Raw genomic sequence first — 17,237 nt, 5'->3', positions numbered from 1 at the left:
GGACATTATTACTAATAATTACTCATTAGCGGACCATAAATGACCCTTGCTATGTGTTAGCAAACGCACCTTCATCCATGTCCACGGGGTCTGGTCTGGCAGGTTTGGTCTCTGGATTCGGGTCAATTTCGCCAGGCTTAAGTTTTCGGGGGTCCTCTGTTGTCTCTTCCTCATTGTCTCTCTGAGCAGCCTTATCTCTGATGGGAGAGACAGGTCATAGTACTTCATATAGTAATACCACCTCTAACACAATATATATACAGTAAGTACATATGGTCTCTGAGCGGCCTTATCTTTGATGGGAGAGCTGGACATGGAACGTCATACTGTGGAAGGGAGAGCTGGACATGGGACGTCATACTGTGGATGGGAGAGCTGGACATGGGACGTCATACTGTGGATGGGAGAGCTGGACATGGGACGTCATACTGTGGATGGGAGAGCTGGACATGGGACGTCATACTGTGGATGGGAGAGCTGGACATGGGACGTCATACTGTGGATGGGAGAGCTGGACATGGGACGTCATACTGTGGATGGGAGAGCTGGACATGGGACGTCATACTGTGGATGGGAGAGCTGGACATGGGACGTCATACTGTGGATGGGAGAGCTGGACATGGGACGTCATACTGTGGATGGGAGAGCTGGACATGGGACGTCATAATGTGGATGGGAGAGCTGGACATGGGACGTCATACTGTGGATGGGAGAGCTGGACATGGAAGGTCATACTGTGGATGGGAGAGCTGGACATGGAAGGTCATACTGTGGATGGGAGAGCTGGACATGGGACGTCATACTGTGGATGGGAGAGCTGGGCATGGGACGTCATACTGTGGATGGGAGAGCTGGGCATGGAACGTCATACTGTGATTCCACTTTTAAAGTTAAAGACACACTATAAGATTATCTAATTTTTCTGGTTGGAATGAAAATCTGGTAATGTACAGACGGAGCCTCGCTGATCTACACAGTCTATGAAATTTGTCCCGATCACGGAGTCGCAGTGTGCCTGGTCGCAGGGTGGCGCATAGACATTAGTGTGGCGTATGGCATTAGCAGTGAGTGTAATACCAGCGATCATCCACCAGATGTCGCTTTTGAATACCACCACTGCGCATGCGTGAGGTGTCCAATAAAATACTATAGTGCAAGAATCACCATTGCGCATGAGTGAGGTGAAATACACTATAACGCAAGAACTACTTTACTTTACATAACTGTGGCTATGTTGGCCTAGTGGTGTCGCCGACAGTTACCATGCACTGTACTATTCTGTGTGTAATAGCGTCTCTAGACTGGCTCAGTGTCTCCAATGCACACAAAGAAAAGCACAGTTCAGAGTTCTCCGCAGCTTGGCATAGTGGTATCTCCGTTGGTTGCCAATGACGTAAGCTAGGGTTCAATTCCCACAAAGGACACACTTGTATTGTATATCTGTGTAACTATTAGCATTCAGTATTATTTTAATTTAGCCAAAACAAGTTCTGTCATACTTTGTATACATTCTCAGAAATACACACAGATATACAGTCAACATTAGAAAAAAAAACCTGTATGTGCTACTTATTACACAAATATACAAGTGTGACTTTTCAAATTACGAGAGTCTTATCTTTACGAGACTGAACAATGGACCATTGCTCTAACACGTAAGTTTGCGTCTGTATACACTATTGTTATTTATTAATATTTAAGGTCCCGACAGAGAATTAATATTTTCTACAGCGTCCCTTTATTTACAGTACACTATACACTTCAAGTTCCTGATTGACTCTTCGTCTGACCGTTAGTCTGTGTATAACATTACAGTTGTCACTGGCCATTTGCCAGAGCTTGCTATGAGTACACTATTACAGTACGATTACTGTACTGTACTGTACATCCATCTGCCGCTATTCGCTCTACAGTACTGGATTAGTGGAGCATTAGCCACACAGTGGTGAAGATGTGTATTGCATGCCGTGTATGTTGTCACACCTCAACGAGCCTCTCCATGCAACTCAACAACCTGAGCTATAGCTAAGGCGTAACAAATACTCTGTTTAGGCGGAGAAACTGCAACGATGAGGGAGGCTCCATCTGTATGGGAGCAAATGACAATTGACCATTTGCTCCCAAACACTGGGAAACAGACAAAAATGGTCAAATTGGTTAAATCAGTTTGATTCAACAAATTTATCTGGATGACCATTTTGTCCATTTTCCTTCTTTTGGGAGCAAATTGTTGATTGTCATTTGTTCCCAGACATTATCAGATTTTCGTTCCAACCAGCCAGATTGGACAGATAATCTTATAGTGTGCATCCATCTTAAGATAGACACACAGACACATGTATATAAAAATAGGATTTTGGTACTTACCGATAAATCATTTTCTCCTAGTCCGTAGAGGATGCTGGGGACTCCAAAAGGACCATGGGGTATAGACGGGATCCGCAGGAGCTTGGGCACACTAAAAAGACTTAATCTGGGTGTGAACTGGCTCCTCCCTCTATGCCCCTCCTCCAGACCCCAGTTATAGGAACTGTGCCCAGGAGAGACGGACATTTCAAGGAAAGATTTTTGTTTAAACTAAGGGCTACAAAACTACCAGCCCACACCACAAACATACCGTACAACCGGAGTAACTTTAAACCAGATAACAGTATGCATGAACGCCAGCAACAAGCTGCAACAAACAATACACAAGCCGTGTATAAACCAATTTAACCAGCAAGAAAAACACTGCAAGTAATAGTCCGCACCGGGACGGGCGCCCAGCATCCTCTACGAACTAGGAGAAAAGGATTTATCGGTAAGTACCAAAATCCTATTTTCTCTTACGTCCTAGAGGATGCTGGGGACTCCAAAAGGACCATGGGGATTATACCAAAGCTCCAGAACGGGTGGGAGAGTGCGGACGACTCTGCAGCACCGACTGAGCAAACGCCAGGTCCTCATCGGCCAGGGTATCAAACTTATAGAACTTAGCAAATGTGTTAGACCACGACCAAGTAGCCGCTCAACAAAGTTGTAACGCCGAAACGCATCGGGCAGCCGCCCAAGATGAGCCCACCTTCCTGGTAGAATGGGCTTTTACTGACTTCGGCACCGGTAGTCCGACTGAAGAGTGAGCCTGCTGGATCGTACTACAAATCCAGTGTGCAATAGTCTGTTTTGAAGCGGGATGACCAATCTTGTTGGCAGCATACAAGACAAAACGCCTCAGTCTTCCTAGCAACAGCTGTCCTAGAAACGTAGATCTTCAACGCTCTTACAACATCCAGAGATTTTGGAATCGCCACCGCTTCCGTAGCCACCGGAACCACAATAGGTTGGTTAATGTGAAATGAAGAAACCACCTTCGGCAGAAATTGTTGACGAGTCCTCAATTCCGCCCTATCCGAATGAAAAATTAAGTACGGGCTCTGAGATAAAGCCGCCAACTCTGACACCCGCCTGGCAGATGCCAGCGCCAAAAGCATAACCACCTTCCAAGTGAGAAACTTCAACTCAACCTTACGCAAAGGTTCAAACCAGGAAGACATGAGAAACCGTAAGACCACATCAAGGTCCCATGGAGCTACAGGAGGTACAAATGGAGGATTGATATGCATTACTCCTTTCACAAAGGTCTGAACCTCTGTGAGGGCAGCTAATTCTTTTTGAAAGAAAATAGACAGAAGTACCCAATCCTGGATACCGAATCGGCGTCCCCCTAGGAGGTGATGACCTTGTAGCCACCACAGGAGAGAAATTCTGGCTCTGGGAGATAAACTTATCTTCCGGTGAATGTGCAGGTGAGACCCGGACCATTTGCTCAGCAAGTCCCACTGAAACACCCGGGCGTGAAACCTGCCAAATGGTATGGCTTCGTACGCCGCAACCATCTTCCCCAGAACCCGAGTACAATGATGGATCGACACACTCGTCGGCCTCAGAAGTTCCCTGACCATCGTCTGTAGTTCCAGAGCCTTTTCTTCTGGAAGAAATACCTTCTGTAAATCCGTGTCCAGAATCGTGCCCAGAAAAGGAAGCCGGGTGGTCGGAATCAACTGGGATTTTGGCAAATTGAGTACCCAACCGTGCTGTCGCAGATCCGACAGTGACAACTCTACACTTCTCAGCAACCGTTCCTTGGACCTCGCCTTTATCAGGAGATCGTCCAAGTACGGGATAATTGAAACCCCTTGTTTGCGAAGAAGAACCATCATTTCCGCCATGACTTTGATGAAAATCCTCGGAGCCGTGGAAAGCCCAAACGGCAACGTCTGAAATTGGTAATGAGAATCCTGTATCGCAAACCTGAGAAAAGCCTGATGAGGAGGATATATCGGCACATGTAAGTAGGCATCCTTTATGTCGACTGACGCCATAAAATCCCCCTCCCCCCTCCAGGCTGGCAATCACCGCTCGAAGGGATTCCATCTTGAACTTGAACACTTTCAAGTATGGATTGAGGGATTTTAGATTTAGAATTGGTCTGACCGAACCGTCCGGTTTCGGCACAACAAAGAGGCTCGAGTAGAACCCCTCCCCCCCGCTGGGACGAGGGAACGGGAATAATGACCCTCTGTAGACACAATTTTTGAATCGCTGCTAGCACCACCTCCCTGTCCGTAAGAACTACTGGTAATGCCGAAATGAAGAACCGGTGAGGGGGCATCTCCTGAAACTCCAGTTTGTATCCTTGAGACACGATCTCTAACACCCAAGGATCCAGGTCTGATTGAATCCAAACCTGACTGAATATCCGAAGGCGGCCCCCCACCGGTCCGGACTCCCCCAGGGAAGCCCCAGCGTCATGCGGTGGACTTGGTAGCAGCAGGGGAGGACTTTTGGTCCTGTGCGCCTGAGCCTGCAGGAGGTTTCCTTCCCCTTCCTCTACCCTTTGAAGCGAGGAACGACGAACCTTTTCCACGCCTGTATTTATTGTGACGAAAGGACTGCATTTTCTGATGTGGTGCCTTTTTCTGTTGTGTGGGCACATAAGGAAGAAAAGAGGACTTACCCGCAGTCGAGACCAGGTCCGCCAAGCCGTCCTCAAACAAGACAGTACCTTTGAAGGGTAGTGCTTCCATAGACCTCTTGGAGTCGGCATCAGCGTTCCATTGATGGATCACAGGGCCCTCCTGGCAGATATCGACATGGCATTGGTTCTTGAACCCAAGAGACAGACATCCCTCGCAGCGTCCTTTAGGTAATCTGCAGCGTCCTTAATATAACCGAGAGTTAAAAGGACATTATCTTTGTCAAGGGTATCCATATCACTAGCTAAATTCTCAGCTCATTTAGCAATAGCACTACTCACCCATACCGACGCCACAGCGGGTCTGAGCAAAGCCCCCGAATTAGCGAAAATGGACTTCAGACACGTCTCCAACTTGCGATCCGCCGGATCTTTGAGAGCTGCCGTTTCAGGAGACGGAAGTGCCACCTTCTTAGACAAACGGGATAGAGCTTTATCAACATTTGGAGATGTCTCCCATTTTTCCCTGTCATCAGAGGGGAAAGGATACGCCATGTAAATCCTCTTGGGAATCTGCCATTTCTTATCCGGCGACTCCCAAGCCTTTTCACAAAGAGTATTCATTTCATGAGAGGGGGGAAACTTCACCTCAGGTTTCTTTTCCTTGAACAAGCAAATTCTTGTTTCCTTTACCGCAGGTTCATCAGAAATGTGTAAAACATCTTTTATAGCCACAATCATGTACTGAATACTCTTAACTAACCGTGGATGTAAAACTGCCTCAGTGAAATCAACCTCAGAATCAGAGTCCGTGTCGGTATCAGTATCTACCACTTGAGTAAATGGCCTCTTATGGGACCCGGATGGGGTCTGTACCTGAGACAAAGCCTCTTCCATGGACTTTTTCCACACCTGCGTCTGTGACTCAGACTTATCTAACCTCTTTGATAAGGAAGCTACATTGGAATTTATCGTATTGAGCAGTGCTAGCAAATCAGGTGTCGGCTGCGTCGACAGTCCCAATTCTAGCCCCGCATCCACACCCCCAATAACCTCCTCTGGTGAATAACATTCAGCCTCAGACATGCCGACACATAGTACCGACACACCCCAACACACAGAACGTCCCAGCTAGGTGACAGGCCCACAATGAAGCCCAGAGAGAGGACACAGAGGGAGTATGCCAGCTCACACCCCAGCGCCCATATATCGTCACAAACGATATATGTACCCAGCGCTGCCTTTGTTAAATTCAAGCACCACACTGCGGCCCCCCTTTGGAAATGCCCCCCGTTACTTTGTAGAGAAGCGTGGAGGTCCCGGCAGCGTCTATCCCTCAGCCGCGTGTAGGGAGAAAATGGTGCCCGTGAGCTGCGGAACAAAGCTCCGCCCCCTTCCCGGCAGGCTTCGGCCCGCCAATTTCAAAATTGAAAGAAAATGCCGGCGGGGGTCTGTAAAGGGTGCCGAGGCACCTACAATCTCTTTATGCCGCCCTCAACTCCAGTAACATGCCGCCCAGGGCCCCCCCCCCCCAGCGCCCTGCACCCAGTGAAATACCGTTGGTGATGTGTGGGAACATGGAGCACAGCGTTGCCGCTGTGCTGTACCTTTACTGAAGTCTTCTGCCGTCCTGAAGTCTTCTGTTCTTCTCATACTCACCCGACTTCTGGCTTCTGTGAGGGGGTGACGGCGCGGCTCCGGGAACAAACAGCTAGGCGCACCAAGTAATCAATCCCTCTGGAGCTAATGGTGTCCAGTAGCCGAGAAGCAGAGCCCTTAAACTAAGAAGAAGTAGGTCCTGCTTCTCTCCCCTCACTCCCACGCTGCAGGGAGCCTGTAGCCAGCAGGTCTCCCTGAAAATAAAAAACCTAACAAAAGTATTTTTCTAGAGAAACTCAGTAGAGCTACCCTAGTGTGCATCCAGTCACTCCTGGGCACAAAGTCTAACTGGGGTCTGGAGGAGGGGCATAGAGGGAGGAGCCAGTTCACACCCAGATTAAGTCTTTTTAGTGTGCCCAAGCTCCTGCGGATCCCGTCTATACGCCATGGTCCTTTTGGAGTCCCCGGCATCCTCTAGGACGTAAAAGAAAACCCCACATTATCTTATAATATCAATGTTGAAGACAAACATACACAGAGGCTCCCCTGTAGGAAAGCTGATAATAGACCATTAGGGCCGCCAATGTACGATGCCTGTAAGGCAGGGGACACGCCAAAGATCAATGTACCCTCTGGCAGCATATAGTGGAGGCAGCCATTCTGTGGGCGGAGCCATTAACCATGAGAAACAGGAGCAGCACATGATGCCACTTACAGTAAGAACTCGTAGTGCTCCAGACACTGGGCGGCTGTCCGGCCGATGATGGGGGCGATTGTTCTCCACTGAGTTGGCATGAGCTTGGCCAGATGCAGAAGCTTCTCTTCCTCTTCACGAGACCACTCTGTCTTTTTAATACTTGGGTCCAGCCATTCGTACCTATCACGTATGGAGAGAGCACAGTCAGTCAGTACCTTTCTAGTGCATTCCTGTATCCAGCAGCAGGTTAGGTTACTAGTACCCAGTAGCCGGAGGCTGGATCACCGCCACCACGTAACTGGTTTATAGGGGTGTAGTATGTGATGCTGGCGGTCGGGCTCCCGGCGACCAACATACCGGTGCCGGAATCCCGACCGGCAGCATACCGACAGCTGGGCGAGCGCAAATGAGCCCCTTGCGGGCTCGCTGCATTCGCCACGCTGCGGGCACAGTGGCGCGCTACGTGCGCCACGCTATCCATCCAGGGGGGTCGTGGACCCCCAAGAGGGAGAAAAGCTGTTGGTATGCCGGCAGTCGGGATTCCGGCGCCAGTATGGTGGTCATCGGGAGCCCGTCCGTTGGCAACCTGCAGACCACCCGTTTTATAGGGCTGTTGCCCTAAATGCCCCCCTGAGGTGTATGAATCCCTACTGAAACAAATAACATAAGCAGATCATTTACGAAGGTGAGGTTAATGAAAGCTGCTCCCTAAGGGCCTGGTTCAGAGGGGAACGCGGACGCTGTCTGCAACAAAAATAAGAATTTACTTACCGATAATTCTATTTCTCGGAGTCCGTAGTGGATGCTGGGGTTCCTGAAAGGACCATGGGGAATAGCGGCTCCGCCGGAGACAGGGCACAAAAAAGTAAAGCTTTTACCAGATCAGGTGGTGTGCACTGGCTCCTCCCCCTATGACCCTCCTCCAGACTCCAGTTAGGTACTGTGCCCGGACGAGCGTACACAATAAGGGAGGCAATTTGAATCCCGGGTAAGACTCATACCAGCCACACCAATCACACCGTACAACTTGTGATCTAAACCCAGTTAACAGTATGATAACAGAAAGAGCCTCTTAAAGATGGCTCCTTAACAATATAACCCGAATTTGTTAACAATAACTATGTACAGTATTGCAGATAATCCGCACTTGGGATGGGCGCCCAGCATCCACTACGGACTCCGAGAAATAGAATTATCGGTAAGTAAATTCTTATTTTCTCTATCGTCCTAAGTGGATGCTGGGGTTCCTGAAAGGACCATGGGGATTATACCAAAGCTCCCAAACGGGCGGGAGAGTGCGGATGACTCTGCAGCACCGAATGAGAGAATTCCAAGTCCTCTTTTGCCAGGGTATCAAATTTGTAGAATTTTACAAACGTGTTTTCCCCCGACCACGTAGCTGCTCGACAGAATTGTAATGCCGAGACCCCTCGGGCAGCCGCCCAAGATGAGCCCACCTTCCTTGTGGAATGGGCCTTAACAGATTTAGGCTGTGGCAGGCCTGCCACAGAATGAGCAAGTTGAATTGTGTTACAAATCCAACGAGCAATCGTCTGCTTAGAAGCAGGGGCACCCAACTTGTTGGGTGCATATAGTATCAACAGCGAGTCAGATTTTCTGACTTCAGCCGTCCTTGAAATGTATATTTTTAAGGCTCTGACAACGTCCAACAACTTGGAGTCCTCCAAGTCGCCAGTGGCCGCAGGCACCACAATAGGTTGGTTCAGGTGAAACGCTGATACCACCTTAGGGAGAAAATGCGGACGAGTCCTCAGTTCTGCCCTATCCGAATGGAAGATTAGATAAGGGCTTTTATAAGATAAAGCCGCCAATTTAGATACTCTCCTGGCGGAAGCCAGGGCCAGTAACATAGTCACTTTCCATGTGAGATATTTAAAATCCACCTTTTTCAATGGTTCAAACCAATGGGATTTGAGGAAATCTAAAACTACATTTAGATCCCACGGTGCCACCGGAGGCACCACAGGAGGCTGTATATGCAGTACTCCTTTAACAAAAGTCTGTACCTCAGGAACTGAGGCCAATTCTTTTTGGAAGAATATTGACAGGGCCGAAATTTGAACCTTAATAGATCTCAATTTGAGACCCATAGACAATCCTGATTGTAGGAAATGTAGGAAACGACCCAGTTGAAATTCCTCCGTCGGAACACTCCGATCCTCGCACCACGCGACATATTTTCGCCAAATGCGGTGATAATGTTTCGCGGTGACTTCCTTCCTTGCCTTAATCAAGGTAGGAATGACTTCTTCTGGAATGCCTTTCCCTTTTAGGATCTGGCGTTCAACCGCCATGCCGTCAAACGCAGCCGCGGTAAGTCTTGAAAGAGACAGGGACCCTGTTGTAGCAGGTCCCTTCTCAGAAGTAGAGGGCACGGGTCGTCCGTGACCAACTCTTGAAGTTCCGGGTACCAAGTCCTTCTTGGCCAATCCGGAGCCACTAGTATTGTTCTTACTCCTCCTCACCGTATAATCTTCAATACCTTTGGTATGAGAGGCAGAGGAGGAAACACATATACTGATTTGTACACCCAAGGTGTTACCAGTGCGTCCACAGCTATTGCCTGTGGATCTCTTGACCTGGCGCAATACTTGTCCAGTTTCTTGTTGAGGCGAGACGCCATCATGTCTACCATTGGTCTTTCCCAACAGTTTATTAGCATGTGGAAGACTTCTGGATGAAGACCCCCCTCTCCCGGGTGAATATCGTGTCTGCTGAGGAAGTCTGCTTCCCAGTTGTCCACGCCCGGGAAGAACACTGCTGACAGTGCTATTACGTGATTCTCCGCCCAGCGAAGAATCTTGGCAGCTTCTGCCATTGCACTCCTGCTTCTTGTGCCGCCCTGTCTGTTTACATGGGCGACCGCCGTGATGTTGTCCGACTGAATCAACACCGGTTTTCCTTGCAGGAGTGGTTCCGCCTGGCTTAGAGCATTTTAGATTGCTCTTAGTACCAGAATGTTTATGTGAAGAGACTTTTCCAGGTTCGTCCATACCCCCTGGAAGTTTCTTCCTTGTGTGACTGCTCCCCAACCTCTCAGGCTGGCGTCCGTGGTCACCAGGATCAAATCCTGTATGCCGAATCTGCGGCCCTCCAATAGATGAGCCTTTTGCAACCACCACAGAAGATATACCCTTGTCCTTGGCGACAGGGTTATTCGCAGGTGCATCTGAGGATGCGACCCTGACCATTTGTCCAACAGATCCCTTTGGAAAATTCTTGCATGGAATCTGCCGAATGGAATTGCTTCGTAAAAAGCCACCATTTTTCCCAGGACTCTTGTGCATTGATGTACAGACACCTTTCCTGGTTTTAGGAGGTTCCTGACAGGTCGGATAACTCCTTGGCTTTTTCCTCGGGAAGAAAAACCTTTTTCTGAACCGTGTCCAGAATCATCCCTAGGAACAGCAGACGTATCGTCGGAAAACAGCTGCGATTCTTGGAATATTTAGAATCCAGTCGTGCCGTCGAAGAACTACTTTAGATAGTGCTCTTCCGACCTCCAACTGTTCTCTGGAACTTGCCCTTTTTAGGTCGTGCAAGTAAGGGATAATTTAGATGCCTTTTTTCTTTGAAGAAACATCTTTTCGGCCATTACCTTGGTAAAAAGGCCCGGGGTGCCGTGGATAATTCAAACGGCATCGTCTGAAACTGATATTGACAGTTCTGTACCACGAACCAGAGGTACCCTTGATGAGAAGGACAAAATTTGGACATGGAGGTAATCCTTGATGTCCAGGGACACCATATAGTCCCCTTTTTTCCGGTTCGCTATCACTGCTCTGAGTGACTTTATCTCGATTTGAACCTTTTATGTAAGTGTTCAAAACATTTTAGATTTAGACTATGTGTCACCAAGCCGTCTGGCTTCAGTACCACAATATAGTGTGGAAAAATAATACCCTTTTCCTTGTCGTAGGAGGGGTACTTTGATTATCACCTGCTGGATATACAGCTTGTGAATTGTTTCCAATGCTGCCTCCCTGTCGGAGGGAGCCGTTGGTAAAGCAGACTTCAGGAACCTGCGAGGAGAAGATGTCTCGACTCTCCAATCTTTACCCCTGGGATAATACTCGTACGATCTAGGGGTCAACTTGCGAGTGATCCCACTGCGCCCTGAGACTCTTGAGACTACCCCCCCACCTTCAGTCCGCTTGCACGGCCCCAGCGTCATGCTGAGGACTTGGCAGACGCGGTGGAGGGCTTCTTTTCCTGGGAAAGGGCTGCCTGCTGCAGTCTACTTCCCTTACCTCTATGTCTGGGCAGATATGACTGGCCTTTTGCCTGCATGCCCTCATGGGAAAGGAAAGATTGAGGCTGAAAAGACGGTGTCTTTTTTAGCTGAGATGTAACTTGGGGTAAAAAAGGTTGGATTTCCCAGCTGTTGCTGTGGTCCCCAGGTCCGATGGACCGACCCCCAAATAACTCCTTCCCTTTATACAGCAATACTTCCATCTGCCGTATGGGATCTGTATCACCTGACCACTGTCGTGTCCCTGACATCTTCTGGGAGATATGGACAACGCACTTATCTTGATGCCAGAGAGCAAATATCCCTCTGTGCATCTCACATACATATATATAGAATGCATCCTATTAAATGCTCTACATGAATAAAATATTTTCAGTCAGGGAATCCGACCAAGCCAACCCAGCACTGCATCTCCAGGCTGATGGCGATCGCTGGTCGCAGTATAACCACCGTATGTGTGTATATACTTTTTAGGATATTTTTCCAGCTTCCTATCAGCTGGCTCCTTGAGGGCGGCCGTATCTGGAGACGGTAACGCCACTTGATAAGCGTGTGAGCGCCTTATCACCCTAAGGGGTGTTTCCCAACGTACCCTAATTTCTGGCGGGAAAGGGTATAACGCCAATATTTGCTATCGGGGTAACCCTACGCATCATCACACACTTCATTTTATTTTATCTGATTCAGGAAAAACTACAGGTAGTTTTTTCCACTCCCACATAATACCCTTTCTTGTGGTACTTGTAGTATCAGAAACACGTAACACCTCCTTCATTGCCCTTAACGTGTGGCCCTAATGAGAAATACGTTTGTTTATTCACCGTCGACACTGTATTCAGTGTCCGTGTCTGTGTCTGTGTCGACCGACTGAGGTAAATGGGCGTTTTTAAAACCCCTGACGGTGTTTCTGAGACGCCTGGACCGGTCCTAATAGATTGTCGGCCGTCTCATGTCGTCAACCGACCTTGCAGCGTGTTGACATTCTCACGTAATTCTCTAAATAAGCCATCCATTCCGGTGTCGACTCCCTAGAGAGTGACATCACCATTACAGGCAATTTCTCCGCCTCCTCACCAACATCGTCCTCATACATGTCGACACACACGTGCCGACACACAGCACACACACCGGGAATGCTCTGACAGAGGACAGGACCCACTAGCCCTTTGGGGAGACAGAGGGAGAGTCTGCCAGCACACACCAAAAACGCTATAATTATATAGGGACAACCTTATATAAGTGTTTCTCCCTTATAGCATCTTTTATATATATACAATATCGCCAAAATCAGTGCCCCCCCTCTCTGTTTTAACCCTGTTTCTGTAGTGCAGTGCAGGGGAGAGCCTGGGAGCCTTCTCTCCAGCTTTTCTGTGAGAGAAAATGGCGCTGTGTGCTGAGGAGATAGGCCCCGCCCCTTTTACGGCGGGCTCGTCTCCCGCTATTTTTGAAGTTAGGCAGGGGTTAAATATCTCCATATAGCCTCTGTGGGCTATATGTGAGGTATTTTTTGCCTCTAATAAGGTTTTTATTTGCCTCTCAGAGCGCCCCCCCCAGCGCTCTGCACCCTCAGTGACTGTTGTGTGAAGTGTGCTGAGAGGAAAATGGCGCACAGCTGCAGTGCTGTGCGCTACCTTTATGAAGACTCAGGAGTCTTCAGCCGCCGATTTTGGACCTCTTCTCTCTTCAGCGTCTGCAAGGGGGCCGGCGGCGCGGCTCCGGTGACCATCCAGGCTGTACCTGTGATCGTCCCTCTGGAGCTAGTGTCCAGTAGCCAAGCAGCAAATCCACTCTGCACGCAGGTGAGTTCACTACTTCTCCCCTAAGTCCCTCGTTGCAGTGATCCTGTTGCCAGCAGGACTCACTGTAAAGTAAAAAACCTAAGCTAAACTTTCTCTAAGCAGCTCTTTAGGAGAGCCACCTAGATTGCACCCTTCTCGTTCGGGCACAAAATCTAACTGGAGTCTGGAGGAGGGTCATAGGGGGAGGAGCCAGTGCACACCACCTGATCTGGTAAAAGCTTTACTTTTTTGTGCCCTGTCTCCGGCGGAGCCGCTATTCCCCATGGTCCTTTCAGGAACCCCAGCATCCACTTAGGACGATAGAGAAAATGTATTAACAATGCCTTATACGTCTTCAGACGCCAACACCGATCCCATCACCAAAAACTTGCAAGAGCCCTATGGCAGGTGCCGATCTTCCGTCCAAAGTGTGTGCCTGTGTACACAACCCACACAGCGACACACCCATAACACAGCCCATCTCCGTGCACCGGGAGATACTAGACTACCCACTGGAAACCCACGCAAACATAGGGAAAATAAACACTCCAAACGCATGGGCCTTTATTAGAACTGAAACCATGACTCCAGTGCTGTGAGCCAGCAATGCTAACCACTGTGGTTGTTCTGCTTTATTTTCTAAAAACACATTGGCTAAACATTGAGAAAAGGGTTGTTGTGTGTGATGGTAAGGGGAGTACTGGTCTTTGGTAACAGTGGTTAAGTCCACCCTGGGCCCCCTATGTATGTTACAAGGAATGTAACTTTTCTGATTCCTAATATCCATGAGGGTGATAACCAGTTAATGTTAGTTTTTTTACAAGTCCATGGCTGGGCAGGGAATATGTTCCACCTATGTATGGGCCTATTTCAGACCTGATCGCAGCAGCAAAATTGTTCTCTAATGGGCAAAACCATGTAGCAGTGCAGATATAACATGTGCAGAGAGAGTTAGATTTGGGTGGGAAAATAAGATTTTACTTACCGATAAATCTATTTCTCATAGTCCGTAGTGGATGCTGGGGACTCCGTCAGGACCATGGGGAATAGCGGCTCCGCAGGAGACAGGGCACAAAAGCAAGCTTTTAGGATCACATGGTGTGTACTGGCTCCTCCCCCTATGACCCTCCTCCAAGCCTCAGTTAGGTACTGTGCCCGGACGAGCGTACACAATAAGGAAGGATCTTGAATCCCGGGTAAGACTCATACCAGCCACACCAATCACACCGTACAACTTGTGATTTGAACCCAGTTAACAGTATGATAACAATGAAGTAGCCTCTAAAAAAGATGGCTCACAACAATAATAACCCGATTTTTTTGTAACAATAACTATGTACAAGTAATGCAGACAATCCGCACTTGGGATGGGCGCCCAGCATCCACTACGGACTATGAGAAATAGATTTATCGGTAAGTAAAATCTTATTTTCTCTAACGTCCTAGTGGATGCTGGGGACTCCGTCAGGACCATGGGGATTATACCAAAGCTCCCAAACGGGCGGGAGAGTGCGGATGACTCTGCAGCACCGAATGAGAGAACTCCAGGTCCTCCTCAGCCAGGGTATCAAATTTGTAGAATTTAGCAAACGTGTTTGCCCCTGACCAAGTTGCAGCTCGGCAAAGTTGTAAAGCCGAGACCCCTCGGGCAGCCGCCCAAGATGAGCCCACCTTCCTTGTGGAATGGGCATTTACAGATTTTGGCTGTGGCAGGCCTGCCACAGAATGTGCAAGCTGAATTGTACTACAAATCCAACGAGCAATAGTCTGCTTAGAAGCAGGAGCACCCAGCTTTTTGGGTGCCTACAATATAAACAGCAAGTCAGACTTTCTGACTCCAGCCGTCCTGGAATTATATATATATATATTTTCAGGGCCCTGACAACGTCTAGCAACTTGGAGTCCTCCAAGTCCCTAGTAGCCGCAGGCACCACAATAGGTTGTTTCAGGTGAAACGCTGACACCACCTTAGGAAGAAACTGGGGACGAGTCCGCAGTTCTGCCCTGTCCCGAATGGAAAATCAAATATGGGCTTTTGTAAGACAAAGCCGCCAATTTTGACAATCGCCTGGCCGAGGCCAGGGCCAACAGCATGGTCACTTTCCATGTGAGATATTTCAAATCCACAGATTTGAGTGGTTCAAACCAATATGATTTGAGGAATCCCAACACTACGTTGAGATCCCACGGTGCCACTGGAGGCACACAAGGGCTGTATATGCAATACTCCCTTGACAAACGTCTGGACTTCAGGAACTGAAGCCAATTCTTTCTGGAAGAAAATCTATAGGGCCGAAACTTGAACCTTAATGGACCCCAATTTGAGGCTCATAGACACTCCTGTTTGCAGGAAGTGCAGAAATCGACCTAGTTGAAATTTTTTTTCGTGGGGCCTTCCTGGCCTCACCCACGCAACATATTTTTACCACATGTGGTGATAACGTTGTGCGGTCACCTCCTTCCTGGCTTTGACCAGGGTAGGTATGACCTCTTCCGGAATGCCTTTTCCCTTAGGATCCGGCGTTCAAACCGCCATGCCGTCAAACGCAGTCGCGGTAAGTCTTGGAACAGACAAGGTCCCTGCTGGAGCAGGTCCTTTCTTAAAGGCCGATGCCACGGTTCCTCTTGGAACAGACATGGTACTTGCTGAAAGCAAATCCCTTCTTAGCTCCCGAGGCCATTAGTCCTCTGTGAGCATCTCTTGAAGTTCCGGTTACCAAGTCCCTCTTGGCCAATCCGGAGCCACGAGTATAGTTCTTACTCCTCTATGTCTTATAATTCTCAATACCTTGGTTATGAGAAGCAGAGGAGGGAACACATACACCGACTGTTACACCCACGGTGTTACCAGGACGTCCACAGCTATCGCCTGAAGGTCTCGTGACCTGGCGCAATACCTGTCCCATTTTTTGTTCGGGCGGGACGCCATCATGTCCACCTTTGGTCTTTCCCAACGGTTCACAATCATGCGGAAAACTTCCCGATGAAGTTCCCACTCTCCCGGGTGGAGGTCGTGCCTGCTGAGGAAGTCTGCTTCCCAGTCGTCCACTCCCGGAATGAACACTGCTGACAGTGCTATCACATGATTTTCCGCCTAGCGAAAAATCCTTGCAGTTTTGCCACTGCCCTCCTGCTTCTTGTGCCGCCCTTTCTGTTTACGTGGGCGACTGCCGTGATGTTATCCCACTGGATCAATACCGGCTGACCTTGAAGCAGAGGTCTTGCTAAGCTTAGAGCATTATAAATTTGCTCTTAGCTCCAGTATATTTATGTGGAGAGAATTCTCCAGACTTGATCACACTCCTTGTGTGACTGCTCCCCAGCCTCTCAGGCTGGCCTCCGTGGTCACGAGCATCCAATCCTGAATGCCGAATCTGCGGCCCTCTAGAAGATGAGCACTCTGTAATCACCACAGGAGAGACACCCTTGTCCTTGGATATAGGGTTATCCGCTGATGCATCTGAAGATGCGATCCGGACCATTTGTCCAGCAGATCCCACTGAAGAGTTCTTGCGTGAAATCTGCCGAATGGAAGCGCTTCGTAATAAGCCACCATTTTTACCAGGACTCTTGTGCAATGATGCACTGACACTTTTCCTGGTTTTAGGAGGATCCCGATTAGCTCGGATAACTCCCTGGCTTTCTCCTCTGGGAGAAACACCTTTTCCTGGACTGTGTCCAGAATCATCCCTAGGACCAGCAGACGTGTCGTCGGAACAACTGCGGTTTTGGAATATTTAGAATCCACCCGTGCTGTCGTAGAACTACTTGAGATAGTGCTACTCCGACCTCCAACTGTTCTCTGGACCTTGTTCTTATCAGGAGGTCGTCCATTTTCTTTGAAGACGAATCCTCCTTTCGGTCATTACCTTGGTAAGGACCCGGGGTGCCTTGGACAATCCAACGGCATCGTCTTGAAACTGATAGTGACAGTTC

At 48.7% G+C, this 17,237-nt stretch overlaps 1 protein-coding gene across 1 annotated transcript in view; it reads right to left on the bottom strand.

Annotated features, from left to right (window-relative positions):
- Positions 1 to 17,237, bottom strand: part of CDC5L (cell division cycle 5 like) — a 143,577-nt gene that overhangs the window by 107,925 nt on the left and 18,415 nt on the right. The window contains exons 3-4 of the mRNA XM_063915206.1: positions 7,269 to 7,430; positions 70 to 197 (exon numbers count right to left, since the gene is read on the bottom strand). Of these exons, the coding sequence (XP_063771276.1) occupies positions 70 to 197; positions 7,269 to 7,430 (290 nt within the window). The remainder of the gene's footprint in view (positions 1 to 69; positions 198 to 7,268; positions 7,431 to 17,237) is intronic.

This window comes from Pseudophryne corroboree, chromosome 4 (genome assembly GCF_028390025.1).
Source record: "Pseudophryne corroboree isolate aPseCor3 chromosome 4, aPseCor3.hap2, whole genome shotgun sequence".
In the NCBI taxonomy this organism is placed as follows: domain Eukaryota; kingdom Metazoa; phylum Chordata; class Amphibia; order Anura; family Myobatrachidae; genus Pseudophryne; species Pseudophryne corroboree.
Note: the sequence above shows the minus strand (reverse complement) of the source record. Positions and strands in the feature narration are given on the sequence as shown.